We start from the raw sequence: 18,620 nt of genomic DNA on the forward strand, positions 1-18,620 counted from the left end.
AGGCAGCTAGCAAGACTTCCCCAATAAAGGAGTGCAGGTGGTGACCACAGACCACTTCCCAGTTCTTATGCTTTCTGGCTGATGGTTTGGTCACTTTTGAATGCTGGCGGTGCTGTCACTCTAGTCGTAGCATGAGACGGAGTCTACAACCCACACAAGTGGCTCAGGTAGTGCAGCTCATCCAGGATGGCACATCAATGCGAGCTGTGGCAAGAAGGTTTGCTGTGTCGGTCAGCGTAGTGTCCAGAGCATGGAGGCACTACCAGGAGACAGGCCAGTACATCAGGAAACATGGAGGAGGCCGTAGGAGAGCAACAACCCAGCATCAGGACCGCTAACTCCGCCTTTGTGCAAGGAGGGACAGGAGGAGCACTGCCAGAGCCCTGCAAAATGACCTCCAGCGGGCCACAAATGTGCATGTGGCTGCTCAAACGGTCAGAAACAGACTCCATGAGGGCGGTACGAGGGCCCAACGTCCACAGGTGGGGGTTGTGCTTAAAGCCCAACACTGTGCAGGAGGTTTGGCATTTGCCAGAGAACACCAAGATTGGCAAATTTGCCACTGGCACCCTGTGCTCTTCACAGATGAACACAGGTTCACACTGAGCACATGTGACAGATGTCACAGGGTCTGGAGACGCCGTGAAGAACGTTCTGCTGCCTGCAACATCCTCCAGCATGACCGGTTTGGCAGTGGGTCAGTCATGGTGTGGGGTGGCATTTTTTTAGGGGGCCGCATAGCCCTCCATGTGCTCGCCAGAGGTAGCCTGACTGCCATTAGGTACCGAGATGAGATCCTCAGACCCCTTGTGAGGCCATATGCTGGTGCGGTTGGCCCTGGGTTCCTCCTAATGCACGACAATGCTAGACCTCATGTGGCTGGAGTGTGTCAGCCGTTCCTGCAAGACGAAGGCATTGATGCTATGGACTGGCCCGCCCGTTCCCCAGACCTGAATCCAATTGAGCACATCTGGGACATCATGTCTCGCTCCATCCACCAAGGCCACGTTGCACCCCAGACTGTCCAGGAGTTGGGGGATGCTTTAGTCCAGGTGTGGGAGGAGATCCCTCAGGAGACCATCCGCCACCTCATCAGGAGCATGCCCAGGCGTTGTAGGGAGGTCATACAGGAACATGGAGGCCACACACACTACTGAGCCTCATTCTGACTTGTTTTAAGGACATTACATCAAAGTTGGATCAGCCTGTAGTGGTTTTTTCCACTTTAATTTTGAGTGTAACTCCAAATCCAGACCTCCATGGGTTGCTAAATGTGATTTCCATTGATAATTTTTGTGAGATTTTGTTGTCAGCACATTCAACTATGTAATGAACGAAGTATTTAATAAGAATATTTCATTCATTCAGATCTAGGATGTCTTATTTTGTGTTCCCTTTATTTTTTTGAGCAATGAATATTTGTCTACTAAGAGCCACTCAGTTAACATCACCCCAGTCCCACTTTCTCCAGCTATGTTGGCAGCGATGAATTCCATAGCTGACAATTGGAACCGTGATGAAAAACTATGGAAAATATATATAAAAAATTGTTTTCTTTAAAAAACGGTCTCATTTAGCAATGGAAATGTGGGGGCTCCATTGCAGCCGTTAAATTGAGGGCCACCTGTATTTCACAGCGGAAAAGGTCACCTTGAAGCCCCAAACTTTTCAATTGTGCCAAAAACATAATTGGGGGTGCAGAAATTAATTAACCCAACGCCGCTTCTTTGAAGTCCCATCCAAGCCGGCCGTCTCGCTCCAAATCAAGCGAAGAGGAAAAGAAAAATAAACCCACCAGGCTTGCTTTTTTTTTATTAATTTATTTTGAAAACGGGGTTTTCAATTCAATGTGTGAAAGATGTGTGTTTGTGTTTATTTTAGTCCTCTGTTAACAACAGAGTTTGTTCAGCAACTACTTAAACTTACAGCAGTGCTGAAACAAGGACTTATGGCTGGTCCTCAAAGCTTTAACCATTACACTTCGCATAGGCTGGTTAACAGAGATAGAATCAAGATCATGTGAAGTGTTAGTACCACTTTATAAAAGCCTTAGTAAGACCACACGTGGAATATTGTACCCAGTTTTGGTTGCCACAATATAAAAAAAGATGTTGAGACCTTGGAATGAGTGCAGAGACGAGTAACAAAGATGATTAGGGGGCTGGAGGCTAAAACATATGAAGAACAGTTGCTGGAATTGGATAAGTCTAGTTTAATGAAAAGAAGAACCAGGGATGACATGATAGCAGTCTTCCAATACAGTGGAACCTCGGGTCACGACCATAATCCGTTCCAGGATTTCAGCCACAACCCAATATGGTCGTGAACAGAAGCAAGACCGTCTGTACATGCAAGGAAATATTTCCATGCCGATTTCGTTCGCCATCCGATTTTTGAATAGTGACCCAATTCAAAAATTGGGTGGATTTTTTGGTTGTCATCTGATTCAGTTGCGAATAGAACCGTCCACGACCTGAAGTTCCACTGTATTTGAGAGGCTGTCCCAAAGAAGAGGGAGTCAAGCTATTCTCCAAAGCCCCTGAAGGCAGGACAAGAAGCTATGGATGGAAACTAGTCAAGGGGAGAAGCAACCTAGAACTAAGGAGGAATATCCTGATAGAACAATTAATCAGTGGAACGACTAATCCTGATTCATGTGTTTGACAACTGGCTTGTAATTACGATGGTCGCATTGTCCTGCTGTTTGCCACCTTCATCGCTGGCTTCTGACAAGCAAAGTCCGAAGGAAAGTTGACAAGTCACAAATGTCAATCATGTGATATCGCACCTAATGAGCATAACAGGAATTGCCACTGTAAGTTGTTGCAGTTCTGTGATGCTGTGCTTAACAACAGAGTCCTTGGTCCAAGTACCATCGTTAACCAATGACTCCCTATATTGCATGTGCTTCCTTCTAGCAATAAGGGGAAGAGAAGAAAAGAAAGTTCTAGATCAGGGTCGCCAACCTTTTGTACCTCAGGGACTACCAAACTCATAATTTTAGATCCCAGGGACCATTAACCGGTTCTGTGGGCGTGGCCTAATTTGTGGGTGTGGCTTGGTGGTCATGTGACTGGCTGGGCATGGCTTGTATGTAAATATTATAAATATTTATATAAATATTGAATTTTTTTATAAAAAAAGAGCAACTTTTACCCAAAATCAGGCAAAGCAGGCAGGCACATTGAGTTGCTCACACAATCACAGATTCATTCAGAGATCTATCTATCTGCCATCAGCTAGCTCAGTCTGTCTCATAAAATTTGCTTGTCTTGAGACTGCACTGAATAATAGAAACTTCAGTCCTAAGGGAGGTTCGGCTGTGCTTAAAAGCAAAGCCAAAGATTTAAAGACTAGCTAGAAAGCAAGAAATCCAACCATTTCCTGCTTCCTAGCTAATCTAATTCTCCCGGCACAGCAGAACAGCTGATGGTAGGAAAAAGGAAAAATAGCAATTTAACAGGCAAGTTTGCCAGGTAAGGAGTGAGTGGGCGGGGAGGGTTCCCGCGGGCCATGTGGGTGGTGCAACCTTGTGTTTCTGCGCAGCCTGGATTAATTGCTTTGGGGGTGCTCTGGGGGTGACATTTCTCTGTGGCCCACCAAAATTTTATTGCAGCCCACCGGTGGACTCCGCCCACCGGTTGGCAACCGCTGTTCTAGATGACAGGAAATCGATTACCTTTCTAATGAGAAACTTCTGGATCTTTGTGTCTCTTATGCAGTATCTGGGCAGTCCAATCAAAACGATGTTGCTAAAGCGCTGGATTTCGTACACCACAGCATTTGTGTATGGAAGTTTCTTGCGATCCTCATAACAGATTGACTGGCCCGGTGTTATGAGTATATCTATCTCCTGTTGAACTTTGGCTGTGGAGAAACAAAGATTTTGCACATTAACTAGAGCTAAGATTGAGTAAGCATCCAGCTGTCCATGGTCTATTAATTGCAGAAGCTCAGCCTAGCAGGAGAGAATTATCACAGGGGTGTCCAACCTTGGCACAACTTTAAGTTTAGTGGACTTCAACTCCCAGAATTCTCCCACCAGACATGCTGGCTGAGGAATTCTGGGAGTTGAAGTCCACAAGTCTTAAAGTTGCCATGGGATCACTTTTTCGCAACCTTCTGTCAAACAATGTTAATGGGGAAGCCAGATTCACTTAACAACAGTGGTGGTGTCAACTCATAAAATATTTCTCTGGTCTTATAGAGTTGCCAGCAGAAAGGGAGGGGGGAGCAGTGCAGCAGCTTGCAAAACCTAGAAACTATCTATGAAAACATTTATGGAATGCAGTTGCAAAACCGAAACTGCATTCCATAAATGTTTTCATAGATACTTTCTAAGTGACTGAAGTTTCGGTCGCGCAAAATTCTAATGGAGAGTATGATTGATGACTCTTGGCTATGGATGTGTCCCATTGGAGAATATGAATTACGATACACCCAGGGGGTGGGGGAAAACCAGGGTCAAGGGTGACAATGAATGATGTGTCTCAGCGTCAGCTACACCCAGGTAGCACCGGCAAGTTTACTCCTAATAAATCTCCTTTAAGCTTTGAAAATCTGGCTAGAGACTCATGATTTAAATGGGGGTAACTACCAGAGCCCTGACAGGTGGTATGCTACCAGTTTGGACTGGTTTGGCTGAACCGGTAGTAAAAAAAACCCTCCAACTATCAGCTGAAAGGAGGGGGGAAAAGCCTCCAATCAGCTGAGAGGGGGGGGAAAGCGCAGGATTGGTCCTCACACCTACCCCTGCGCTTTTCTCTTCCTTTTTTTCCGTTTTAAAATATTTTATTTACAAGAAAAAAATTAAAAACAAACACAAACATACAATTATATAAAAGTAAAATTAAAAAAATGTATAGTCGGAACAATAAACATATTTCTTTCCATTGCATTTGATAGTAGATTGGATATTTCATAATAAACAATAGTAAATAATAATTGGCAAGTATTCCTTGTCACTTATAGATTACATATTAATTAATAAATAACACCTGTTATTCTATTATTCCTATTGGATTATAACTGTATCATTTAATCGATGAAATCTTCATGTTTATATAATAGAAGCTTGAGATCGCTATTATTATACAGTCAATATATACAACTATATACAATATATTTGTTAAATTCATTTATACTATACCCTCTTTTTCTTACGTTCTACCCAGCTGTACCATTTCTCCCAAGTCAGGTAATATTCTGATTCTTCCTTCCCATTTAATTTAAGCGTGAGCCTCTCCATTTCGGCACATTCATAACTTTTTTGAATAATAATGTGTATCGGTGGTACGCTAGGCCTTTTCCAATATTGCGCTAAAGAAATTTGTGCCACTGTTAATAGGTGGATGGTGCTGAAGGCCTCAGCTGGTGTGGGGAAAGCTGCGCACACACGTTATGTGAGCGTGCACACACGTGCGATCACCAAACCTGTGATAAACAGGTAGTAAATAAACCGGTAGTGGAACAGGTACAATCCCACTGCTGTTTAACAACCTTGCTGCAGTGATTCACTGAACAACTGTGGCAATAAAAGTTGTAAAATGAGGCGAGTTAACACATTTCTCACTTAACAACAGAAATGTTGGGCTCAATTGTGGTCGTATATCGAAGGTTACCTGTACCTGTCAGGGCTCCAACAAATCCACCCCCATTCAAATCATAAGTCTCTAGCCGCATCTCTCAGGGTAAAAAAAGATTTATTAGGAGTGGCCATGTTGGCGTTAACTGGGTGCAGCCGACACTAAAATACATCATTCATTTCCCCCTTGACCAGGGTCTTCCCCCCACACCCTGGATGTGTATTCTCCAAAGGACGCATCCATAGCCAAGAGTCATCAATCATGCTCTCCAGTAATATTCTTTCGTGCCGACAACTTTGGGCTGCCAAAGCGATTATCTAAGGCATTTAAGAAATGCGCTGCTTCCCCTCACTCCCTTTTTCTGCCAGCTAAAAAGATCAAAGGAGTATTATTATTATTTTTTAGTTGACATCCTTTCTGCATCATCTTTCCTGTCCATTCAAAGATTGCCAATTCTTTGCTATTTCTTTATTTATTTGTATCTCAATTCTATTTTTTTTTAATAAATAAAAAGGCGGCAAACATACCTACTGCAATACAAGTAGTCCTTGACTTACATTTGTTTACAACCCGTTTGAAATTACGGCAGTGCTGAAAAAGTGACTTATGATCAGCCTTCGCACTTATGACCGTTGCTGCATCTCTTGTGGTCACATGGTCAAAATTGGGGCGTTCCTTGGCAACCAGCATTGATTTACCATTGGTGCAGCTTCCTGGGGTCTCATGTGATTTGCCATCTTCCCAGATGGCTTCCGACAGGCAAGGTCAGGAAGCCGATGTGCTTAACCACTGTGTGATTCACTTAATCACCTAGGATTCACTTAATGACCATGGCAAAAAAAAAGTCTTGAAATCAACTCACCTAAAAGCCACCACGGAGAGAAGAGTTGAAGTCCCATTTGTGTTCACATGTCAAGGACTACAATTCATTCAACAAGCTTAAACTGGTGACTGAATTAACTATTTTTTAATTCCACCTTTTTTTCATGTACAACCCAAAGCTGTGAACATAATACTCCTTCCTCCTCTTTGGAGGTTTTTAAGAACTGAAGGTTTTAAGAAGAGACTAGACAGCCACTTATCTGAAATTGTATAGGTTCTCCTGCTTGAGCAGGGGGCAGGACTAGAAGATCTCCTAGGTCCCTTCCAGTTCTATTCTATTCTATTCTATTCTATTCTAATTCTATTCTATTCTATTCTATTCTATTCTATTCTATTCTATTCTATTCTATTCTATTCTATTCTATTCTATTCTATTCTATTCTATTCTATTCCATTCTATTCTTCATTGAATATCTAATCTTTCTATTCTATTCTATTCTACCATGTTTCTTATAAAATAAGGCCAAGTCTTCTTTTTTTTTTTTGAGCCCCGAAAAAATGGTTAGGCCGTCTTTTCGGGGGTGACTTAATTCCCCCCCCCTTGCATCCTTGCCTAGAGCGCCCCACGGGCAGCCATGCCTTGCCACCAGCCGCTCCTAACGGGCGATCATGGCAGAGCACAGAGAGCTCCCAACTCTCGCCAAGCACCTTTGCTGAAGACCCGAGACCTTCAGCGCCCCCCACTGTTGCTTTCCGTTCTGCCCATGCCGCTACCGTGTTTGGAGCTGCCGCTTCTGCGTTTGGGACTGCCACCACGTTTGGCACACCACCGCCATTTGGAGCACCACTGCTGCTCCAAATGCACTCCGAACAGCGGTGGCGCTCCAAATGCAGAAGCGGCAGCTCCAAACGCAGCGGCGGCATGGGCAGAAGGGAAAGTAACAGCGGTGGGTGCTGAAGGTCTCGGGTCTGCAGCAAAGGTACTTGGCAGAAGTAGGGAGCTCTCCGTGCTCCACCATGATCGCCCAGGAACGGCTGATGGCGAGGCATGGCTGCTTGTGGGGCGCTCCTCACCATTCCCCCCCATTTCGCATGTTTTAAAATAGGCCTAAATTTGGGGGGAGGGGCTTAATTTCATTTGATGCATAGAAAACATGCTGGGTCTTCCTATGGGGAGGTATATTGTTGGAGAAACATGGTATTCTATTCTATTCCATTCCATTCCATTTCATTCTTCATCCAATATCTATTCTATTCTATTCTATTCTATTCTATTCTATTCTATTCTATTCTATTCTATTCTATTCTATTCTATTCTATTCTATTCTATTCTATTCTATTCTATTCTATTCTATTCCATTCCATTCCATTCCATTCCATTCGTATTTTCCTTACAACTACAACCCTGTGATTTGGGCTGAGAGAGTGACCGCCCCAGAGTCACCCAGTCAGTTTTGATGCCTAAAGCAGAAATGGAATACTTGTTTCACACCTGTTGTCTTAACTACTAAAAGATAAAGGTTTCCCAGTGAGTCATGTCTGATTCTAGGGCACAGTGCTCACCTCCATTTCTTGGCCAAAGGAGCTAGCATTGTCCAAAGACAATTTCCATGGTCATGTGGCCAGCATGATTTTATGCCAAAGGCACACAAAACACGGTTACCTTCCCGATTGAAGTGGTACCTATTTATCTACTCACAGTTGCATGCTTTGGAACTGCTAGCTGGGCCAGAAGCTGAGGCAAAGGACGGGAACTCACCCATCCCACAGAACTCGGTCTCGAACCTCTCCAGCTGACAAGCACAACATCTTTAACCACTGACCCATTCATTAGTTTGGTCTTACCCACTAGACAAAACTAAATAAGAGTTAGTTTGGGGCCATGATATTCCAAAGTCTGTTCCCTTCAACTAAGCTCTCCACAATCCTTGAATCAGCAGAAAATTTTATCAACATATAATTTGCTATTGCTGGTTCTTATCCAACCACAGACGCAACACAGCGAATATGCCCTATTAAGTTCAGGGCATATTAAAGATAAGGGTTAGATAATTCTCTGGCACTTTCTCACTTTCCACCTACCAAATGACATGTTTTAGTAGGAGAACACCCAGCAATCAATCGCCTTAAGGTAGGGTGAGGCTGGGAAGCGGACAAATTTTGATAGGTATCTTGCTCAGCCCATTAAGCAATCTGTCAAAATGTGCTCTGGACTTGCCCATGCATTTTACCCAACTGAAATCTCCATTAGAATCTGGATTTAGTGTTCCTGTGGTAGAGCACTAAACCCTTTGTGCTTTTTTAAAAAATCAATTTCCATGAGTGTCAGCTTATCTTTTGGTTAGGGGCCTCCTTTCCATGCTTCAAGGAAGTTTTTTCTTAAATTGTATTGTGTCAGGAGCTCTTCCCACTTCTAAAAAAAGTGTGGTAAAGGGTTAAGAAGAGATTGGACAGCCACTTGTCTGAAATAGTATAGGGTTTCCTGCTTGAGCAGGGGGTTGGACTAGAGCAGGGATCCCCAACCTTTTCGACGCCGCGGCCCGGTTCCGGCGTCAGCTGGGCGCCGCGGCCGGTTCCGCGTCAGCTGGGTGCCGCCATTTTTTTACGAAAAATCACTTCCGGTGATGTCACGAGGCGATTTTCGTCAAAAAAATGGCGGCGCAGCGCTTTCGGTGAGCTTTTTCGGTAGAAATGGCTTTCTACCCGGAAAAGCTCACCGAGCGCTTGCGCCGCCATCTTTTGACGAAAAATTGCTTTTTTTACCAAAAAAAGATGGCGGCGCCCAGCAACCAGCGGCCCGGTAAGGCTTGTTCCACGGCCCGGTACCGGTCCGCGGACCGGCGGTTGGGGACCCCTGGACTAGAGAACCTCCAAGGTCCCTTTGTCATGCCCATGGTGGAGACTGACTCTGAGGGAGAGGAGGAACATCCGACAGGGAGTGGAAGTGTGGCTCCAGAGGTTGTGGAGGAGGCTGGGGAAGGGCAGAGGCCAGCTGGGCAGTCAGAGGAGGACCCAGGCCCATCCCCTCTCTATCTTAGGGCATGCAGGGAGGAGAGGATAAGGGAGAGATGTGGTCTACTCGGGAGGAGAGGGCCTTGATCCTCTTCATGGGCTGCAGCCGTGACAACTGGATAAGAGGATGAACCTGCATACTGGTGAGTGCTGGAAACAAAGTGTGGAAATATCTCTAGTTTATGGTTCCTCTCTGAGTTTGGCGTCCATCCCAGTGCGTGTTCTGTTATCTGTGGATGTCCTCCAGCCCTTATCTTGCCTGGTTTGTGTTGTTTTTTACTCTTTTTAATTTAAACGGCATTTTCCTCCTTCTGATAACTGCTTGTGTGGGAGTTTTTTGTCTCCAGTCAAGGATATTTGGAGCTTGGAAGCAAAGTGAAGGAATAAAATAGGCTTCACCTGTTTTTTGTGACTGTGTTTATTTTGTATCCCACCATGGATCATCACACCCTTCCAACTGCTATTCTTTCCCCTGTCAAGTTATTCCTGACTCCATCTCCATTTCTTAGCCAAGGAAGTCAGCCTTGTCCAAAGACACTTCCATGGTCATCTGGCTGGCATGACTACACTCCAACACATATGGAGCTCTATTATCTTCCCATTGAAGTGGTACCTATTTATCTACTTGCATTTGCATGTTTTCAAATTGTAAGGTGAGCAGGAGCTGAGGGGAGGATGGGAGCTCACCCCATTGTGCATTGTTCGGGTCTCAAACCCAGCTTGTCAGTTTTCCAGCTGATGGGCTCAGTATCTTTAACCGCTGAACCATCTCTCCCCCACCACACACAACATATAGAGGACTCCCCGAAACCTTTTGTTGTATGAGTTATCTGTTTATTGCTATGTACCGTATTGAAAATAAAAATTGGGGCATTGGATGCCTTGCCTGCTTCTTACAATTGTTTGGTGGGGTTTTAGATTTGTATTCATTTTCAACTTTAAGTTGAAAAGTTGGATTTCAATTTGTAGTGTGGATTTCACAGACCTCTGATAGAGTCTTAGAGGATCCCAGATAGTCCTAACACCATAATTTTAAGAAATAGGTTTATTTGTTATAACTAAAGTTGACTATGTTTACACTCCCCTAAGTTGCAAGCCATTTCTAAACAATTTTTGAAGCATGCATAACTTGCTTTCAGAAGTTGTGGGTGCTCCAACATGGGAAGCTTTTAAGAAGGGACTGGACAGCTATTTGTCGGATATGGGTGGGGTCTCCTGCTTGACCAGGGGGTTGGACTAGATGACTTTCAAGGTCTCTTCCAATTCTGTCATTCTGTAATATTGCATATGTGTAATATTGCATAAGATCATTTATATTGCATGAAACTCAGGCTATATTGCATTCAAAAGCAACAGATAAGCAATCAGCTTTTTAGAAGACATCAACAGCCGTTAATCAAAACATACTCTGCCATTGATCTAGGATGCTAAAAGCAGGTTATTTTGGGCGTGCTTGGAACATCCTGGACATTTACTGAGTTTACTCAAGTGTAAACAGGTAGCCTTTCCCAATACGTCACATGTCCATCACCCTCTCTGGATTACTGGTATATGTTCTTGTAGAGCCGTAGTGGCGCAGTGGTTAGAGTGCAGTATTGCAGGCTACTTCTGCTGATCACCGGCTGCCAGCAGTTCAGCAGACCGAATCTCACTAGGTTCAAGGTTAGCTCAGTCTTCCATTCTTCTGAGGTGGGTAAAATGAGGGCCCAAATTGTTGGGGGCAAGAGGCTGACTCTGTAAACCTCTTAGAGAGGGCTGTAAAGCAATGTGAAGTGGTATATAAGTATATAAGTCTAAGTGCTATTGCTAGTGCTAGTGCTATTGCCATGCCAGTGGCCTGAACAGACAGAGTTGAACCTTGCTTGGGCCATCTGATACTTTGAGTGAGAAATAACATCTCGACATTTGGATAATGTTGACTACAGGTAGCTCTTGACTTATGACCATTTGTTCAGTGACTGTCGGATATTACGATGGTGCTGAAGAAAGCAACTCATGATCCCTGCCTGAAGTTACACTTGCGGTGGTGCTCCTGGGATCACCTGATCAAAACTTGGGTGCGCAGCAATCCACCTGACTTTAAGACCAACTCCTCCACTCCTGAGCCATCCTATGCTCCACTTAATAACCCAGATGGTCATTTAACAACTGCAATGAGGACAGGAGGGATTGGAGTCCTTAAACGAGGAGATCACATGGGCACGTCACATTAACAAATGTCATGACTTGAGACCATAAGGACGAGCCTGCATTATGATTGTAAGTTGAGGACTACCTATCACTAAATAATTCTTCCAATAATAATTGTCAGTTACAGATGAAGATAATACAAGCAGCTTCAGGCCTCAAGCTTAGATGGGTTATAAGGGTCCCTTCTATCTTATCCATCCTATGATCAGGAGTGGAGTTCAAAAATCCCAGCAATCCGGTTTGTCGGCTTTGCGAGCGGCAGGGATTCGCGATACTGCGCGATCCCTGCTGCGCTAGCCGTTTTTGGTGCTCCGATCCGGATGGGTTTGGAGCTAGGCTGCCCTGCAGGGGCGGCTGAAGATAGGGGGGATCCGGAGAGGGGTTTGGGGGTGTTGCAGACCCCCTCCCCGGCTGGCAGAACCCCCTTTTCCCAAGACGGTGTAGCGGCGGTCCGCAATGGCCTCCACAAAGAAGCCGGCAGCTGGGTAAGAATGCGCAGGAGGAAGAGGAGAAAGTTTTTTTTTAAGTGAAAGTTTTCCTTGGCTGTCCCAGGACTCTAAGACATATTTAACACAATTCCTGGAAATTATGGCTTTCTGAATTATACCTTCCAGAAGAGAAAATAAGCGGCAATTTTGAGGTGCTGAAAGGAAAGTTTACTCTCCTTCCCTACGGAATTAATAAGTGGATACTGAGAAACCTGTTTTTTTCAGGTAAAAACTGGCTTTATGTGACAAGTGGGAAGGGAGAGGACTAAAAATATATTTATATGTTAAGATTTTGTTGGAGGAGATGCCTTAGGGATCTGAAGACTGAAATGTATTGCAATAAGGCTTTAAGATACAGATTTGGACTTTCTTTTCTTTGATTGATATTACCCCAGGAAGAGAAAGTGGGAACTTTGTCTTGGCTTGGATTGATTGATGCTTTTGGGATTGTTCTATTTTTTTGAAATATCTTGGTTGTTGCAAGAAGAAAGAGGGGGGGAAAAAGGAGAAAAGAAAAGATTTATAATGGCTTTTTCTGTTGAGGAACTGAGAAAAGAATATGAGCAAACAAAAAAAAATGGCAAAGATGGTATAAAAAAGCCTTCCTTTTTTTAGAAATGGTGCTTGTTACCTATCAACAAACAATACAACAGACGGAGGCAGCAGAAGAACAAGAACAAGAAGAAGAAGCCATTTTTAATGAATTTCAAAATTTAACTAAGAAAGAAGGAAGAAAGAAAGGAAGGAAAATGAAGGACTTAAGATTTAAAAAAACACTTAAGAAAGAGAAAAATAAGGTGCAAAATCAATATAATGATAGTAAACAAAAGAAAAAAGGAACACAACAGAGAAGGGAAGCCAGTAAGGCAGAGGCTAGGAGAAGGGGCGGGGGGTAGAAAGGTCTGGTGGGAGAAGAAAGAAAGGGAAAAGGTGGAGAAAAGCCACAAAGTTTTGAAATTAGATGGGAAAAGAGGAATCTTTTTTAGGGACAAAGGGTAAAGTATAATTTCTTTAAAAAAGATTTTGCAAGGTACATAAGATGGTATTGTAGCATTTGTATTAGAAATAGAAAATTAGAATGGTTTAAGAGTTAATAAGAGATTAAAATGTTGAAATGTTTAGTAATGATTGATTTTAAAACTTAATAAAATATTAAAGGGAATGTTTAGAATATTGAGTTTCAATTAAAGAGTTTAATATGACTATGGTATTGATGTTATTATAAAATTATTATTGTAGCATTTGTTTTTGGAAAAGGCAATGGGAATGTTATAAGATTTAATATTTAGATCTATTATTTAACTACGTATTTAATCATTTTGGATTTATTATTTTTCTTTTATTAAAAAAAAAAATTAGTAGGTAGAATGTACCAAGCAGAATCAGATTGGGTATTAGGTGTTATTTTAAATGTTAATCTAATTAATTTAGGGGGAAGATAGAAAGGCATCATACTCTGATTAGTGATTTCAGGAGAAATTCTTTTTTTTATTATTATTATAAGGAATGAGACAAAGGGATAATAAAGAATGGACAAAAGATATAAATATAATGATTCAAATTAAGATGGATTAAATAAGATAGAATTAAGAAGAGTGAAATGTGTGGAGAAGCTAATATAGAAGATATAGAATGGTAAATAAAATAGGTAATGACATGTAAGATGAGCATGAATATAATTGAAGTCCATGTAGAGAGAGGTACCTGGGGCCAAGTTACTTTCCTAAAAGATTTTTTATATGTTTGTGTGTTGTGTGTTTATGTTGTTGGGAGAATTAATAAAACCTTGCAGAAATATAGAATGAGAATAATGATAACCAAGTCAGAAAGAAATAGATGAAATAATAATAGTGAAATTGAATATGAGTAAAGAGAAGTAAAGAGAAACTGGATAAGAGGTATTTCTATGCTCATATGGAAATGGTTTAAAATAGAATTATATTGTATAAAATAAGGTTTTATTTGACTTGCAAAATTCATAATGGAAAAAGGTTCTAGTATGTAATGGTTAATGATGATTTGTTTGTCTTTAAAATTAATAAAATTTGTTTAAAAAAAAAAAAATCCCAGCAACCGGTTCACTATCTGGTTGCTGGGTGGGCATGGCCATTGTGGGCGTGGCCTACTAGAACTTCCGGGAGGGCCGTTTTTCACCTTCCCCAGAGTCTGGAGACTTCCCTCGGGCCTCTGGGAGTGGGAAAACAGGCTCCCACAGGAAGCCAGTAACAGGCCCATTTCCAGACTTCCGGAACTTTCCGGGAGAACCATTTTTCGCCCTCCCAGAGCCTCCACGCAGATCCTGCACTTACCTGCATCCAAAACTGGCCATGTGGAGACTCCTGGGAGGGGAGGGGCAGGGTGGGTGGGGCCAGCTGGTTGGTTCAACTACTGGTTTGGCGAATCAGCTGTAAATTTAACATCCGGTTCACCCGAACCAGTCTGAACCAGTAGAATGCCTCTGATGCTTCTCTCACCTTGAATGTCAGGATAAAGCACCATATATAACAATCCCCAGAAGAGAGTGGTGCCTGCTGTCTCTGTTCCCCCCACGAAGAGATCAAAGATGCTCTGAACCATGTTCTTTTCATCATAGGGCGACTTGGGTTGGTTTTTCATCTGCAGAACAAAAATGGAGAAACGAACACCTGAGAAATCTTGAAGGTCATCTCTTCCTCCAAGTCCTTGCCTGTTGGAATATGTGTTAGAATCTATTTTGTATTGCAACAATTACAGAATCATTCAGCTAAGAGATGGTAGTGTTTAGTTTGCATCTATGGTTGTAATCTATGGTTCTATTTGTTCTGAGGAGAGTTTCCTGTTTCCTGTTACAGTTTAAAACAGTTGAGCAGTAAAGCACATGATGACAGTACTCTTTGTTTGCTCTGGGTGTCTTATTTTTTTCCCATGTACGGGAGGCCCACTTCTTCTTGCTTGCTGTGGGACAGGAGGTTGCACGGTGTACCAGTACTGCCACCATCGTGAGGCAGGGGTGGAGCTGGCCCACAAACCCTGCACCGGCTTACCTCAGGGCCCCCTCAGCCAGGCCACCCAGGCCCCAACATGTGGGGCAGCTTCACCCCCCACCTCACCTCATGGCCATCATACTGCAAGCAACCAGATGGAATGGGCGAGCAGCCAGCTGTGCAAGCTCTTAAGTAGGGCTTATTTGTGTGGTAGGGCTTATATCAGGTGCACACATTAAAAACCATGCTAGGGCTTATTTTGGGGATAGGTCTTATTTTCAGGGAAACAGGGTCTATATATAAAAATAGACTTTCTAACATTGCCAATTTCAACAGTTGCAACCTTCTCTCTTTGGGGAAGGTAGGGCCAAAAAAGGTAGGCATTTGCTCCTATCGGTCTCAGAGCCCTGGCATCCGCTCCGATGCTGCATTGTCACAATCCCCAGAGAAGACGGTATTCAAGGCTACTATACAGCTGGCTGGTTGGGCAGTTGTGGGAGTAGAAGTCCACCCATTTTGAAGTCGCCAAGGTTGGGAAGACTTTATGTTATAAGCTGCCTAAAACAGTCACACAAAAGAGTTTCCACTTACTTTCTCTACTTCAGCCAGGTAAAAATGAATGAAGTCTTGGTCTTTTTCTTGATGCTCTGCTTCTTGGTGCTTCTTGATCTCCTCTCTTATGAATGACCGAACAAAGTCACATGAGGAAAATGCCTTCTGATGAGGTCCTGGAACATGGTGCATAATCGAGGGGAAAATATTGTACAGCTGGTGGAAGAGAAGTAACATCACCTGAGTTAGGAAGCCATATTGATAAAATAAAAAATAAGGATTAAACAGAGGCAAAAGGAACTGAGAGCCATGGTGGCGTAGTGGGTAGAATGCAGTACTGCAGGCTACTTCTGCTGCCTGCCAGCTGCCTGCCAGCTGCCTGTAATTTGGCAATTGAAATCTCACCAGGTTCAAGGTTGACTCAGCCTTCCATCTTTCTGAGTTGGGTAAAATGAGGACCTAGATTGGACTTCCGGTTTGAGTTTCTTCGGCGACAGACTGAAGCCTCATCTCTGCGAGGCTTCGATCCGTGCTCGCCGCTGGAGCACCCCGAGCCAGCTGGTTTCAGGGCTAAGCCACCCCGTAGAGGTGTTGAAGAAGGGGGAGACTGCCTGCAGGGTTGAGGAGAGCCGCATCTCTCCTCCCCAGCTGGCCATTACTCCCTTTCCCGAAGGCAGTTGTAGCGGTGGTCAGAAATGGCCACCACAAAGAAGAACTCGACTGGAAAAGAATGTGCAGGAGGAAGATAAGAAGAGAAAGTTTTGGTTGACCAGGTCAAACAGCAAAAGCAACAAATAAAGTACCCTGGAATTGAAACTATTAAAAAAAACAATAACATTGTTCCCTAAGAAGATTTTTAAGCTGCAAAGGAGAGAGAAAAGGGAAAAGGTTTGGTGTTTTTTTTCTCCTTTTCCTATACTGACAGCTAAGAGACTTAAGCAAGAAATTGGAAAAAAATCCACTTTGACATTAGTAGGCATTTAATGCTGAAAATAAAAAGTCAAAGGGATAATAAAGATTTCTGGATAATCCAAAGCTTTTGAAAACAGGAAAGGAGAGAAAAAGAATAAAAGGGCAGGATCTGGAAGGGAGGAGACTGCCTGGAATTAAAAAGAACTTACAGCAAAATCTCAACAAGACTTCCAAAAGATACATTTTAACTGAAATATCACAACAAAAACCCCAGGAAGAGAAAGTGGAAAAAGAAATAAGAAAATATAACTCAGGACTATTTGGATTACTTGATGATTTCTGGATTTTTGGTTATTGTATTTGAATGACTAAAATCAATCGGGTGGTTGTTTAAATTGTTTAAAATGGCTCCACTTTTAGAAGAACTGAAAATGGAACTTAAAAAGTACAAAGAAGATGCACAAGAAGGGAGAGGTTCTTTTGGCTTCATATTTCAGTTTTTAGAAATGGAAATTTGGAATTATGAGAAACAACAAGAAATGCCTGCAGAACAAGAAGATTGCGACAAAGAAGAAGCCATCTTTAATGAACAAGTAATCTTAGGTGGGGGGAAAAAAGGAAAGGGGGGGAAAGAGAATGGAAAGTTTAAGATTGGGAAAAACAACTCCAAAAAAAATAGAGTGAAAAATAAGTATAAAATCAGAAAGCAACAGAAGAGGGAAATGCAGAAGAGAGAATTAGAAGTAGAGAGACAAAGGGGTAAAAAGAGGAGGGAGAAGATGAGAGGGAAGAAAGAAAGGAAAAGAAGTTATAAAGGACAGAAACAAAATATAGAGAAACAGGGCCTATTTAGAGATAATGGGTGAAAATTTAATGGAAAAGGGGATTCTGCAAAGGTACATAAGATAGTATTGTTATATTAGAAATAGAAATAACTTTAGAAAATATGAAACAAAGTATGATTAAAATGTTTGATAAAATAGCTATTGTAATTCAGTGGAATGCTTGTCAATAAATAATTGTAACAAAACATATGTGAATAGAAATAAGGGAAAAATTAATTATGGAGATTATATGTGTCTTTAAATAAGTATGATATTTAATTGAAAAGAAGTATTAAAAATGTTAAGATTTTAATGATTATTAATGATAGAACTGAATTGGAATGGAATGAGGGTTTATAATTACATATATTTATAATCTTTTTTTTTTAAAGAATATAGGGTGTATTATAAGAATGTACCAGCAGAATTCGATTGGAAGTTATGTATTATGTATTATATTGAAGGTCATAACCTTAAGGTATATATTGAAGTTTAAATAAGAGTTGAATGGATGTAATGAAAAGATATAAAGGTGTCATTCTCCAATTAGTAACTACAGGAGAAAATTTGTTTAATGAGAAAAGATAATATGAAATTGAAACAGAACAGACAAAAGTATAAATATAATAATTTGAACTGAGATGAGATAATCAAAATAAAATTTGTGAAAATTAAAAGAGGGGAAAAACTATATAGAAAATGTAGAATAGTATAAGACATGGAATAAAACACAAAAAGGAGCATGAAATTGAGCTTTGTGTCTGTATAAAGAAGTTCAACCCGGGATCATGCTATTTTCAAAAAAGATGTTTTACTTGTATTTTGTATTTGTGAAAACCCAAATAAAACTTTATTTAAAAAAATGAGGACCTAGATTGTTGGGGGCAATAGGCTGACTCTGTAAACCACTTAGAGAGGGCTGTAAAGCACTGTGAAGCGGTATACAAATCTAAGTGCTATTGCTATTTGAGAGCAAAATCATTGTGAACAATCTTTGAGAATATTCTTGGCAGAAATTATCGAGACTTTGATGTGACTCAGAGCATTCTATCCTACTTCCTTTAACTAAAGAATGAATTAAATTCTTGTTGTTTTGAACACCCTTGGAGGAAGAGGCATAAGAAAAAAAGTGTCAGTGAATAGTTATTTCCTTATTTTTCTTTCTTATTTTTTCTTATTTTTATTGCTCTTATCTTTTGGTTTTACTGTTGTATTTGGAAATATCTCAGCACTGTATTCTCTTTTTCAGGGTTTCTGAGAATGTCCAGGCAA

General features: G+C 41.8%; 1 protein-coding gene across 1 annotated transcript in view; it reads right to left on the bottom strand.

The window, feature by feature from the left end:
- Positions 1–1,573: 1,573 nt before the first annotated feature.
- The window catches only part of LOC148131016 (cytochrome P450 2C8-like), a 33,294-nt gene continuing 16,247 nt past the window's right edge, over positions 1,574–18,620 (bottom strand). The window contains exons 5-8 of the mRNA XM_087962586.1: positions 15,652–15,828; positions 14,572–14,713; positions 3,680–3,867; positions 1,574–1,624 (exon numbers count right to left, since the gene is read on the bottom strand). Coding sequence (XP_087818712.1) covers positions 1,574–1,624; positions 3,680–3,867; positions 14,572–14,713; positions 15,652–15,828 — 558 coding nt within the window. The remainder of the gene's footprint in view (positions 1,625–3,679; positions 3,868–14,571; positions 14,714–15,651; positions 15,829–18,620) is intronic.

This window comes from Notechis scutatus, chromosome 4, assembly GCF_049901735.1.
Source record: "Notechis scutatus isolate UNSWTSFEM ecotype Mainland chromosome 4, rNotScu1.2, whole genome shotgun sequence".
Lineage (NCBI taxonomy): Eukaryota > Metazoa > Chordata > Lepidosauria > Squamata > Elapidae > Notechis > Notechis scutatus.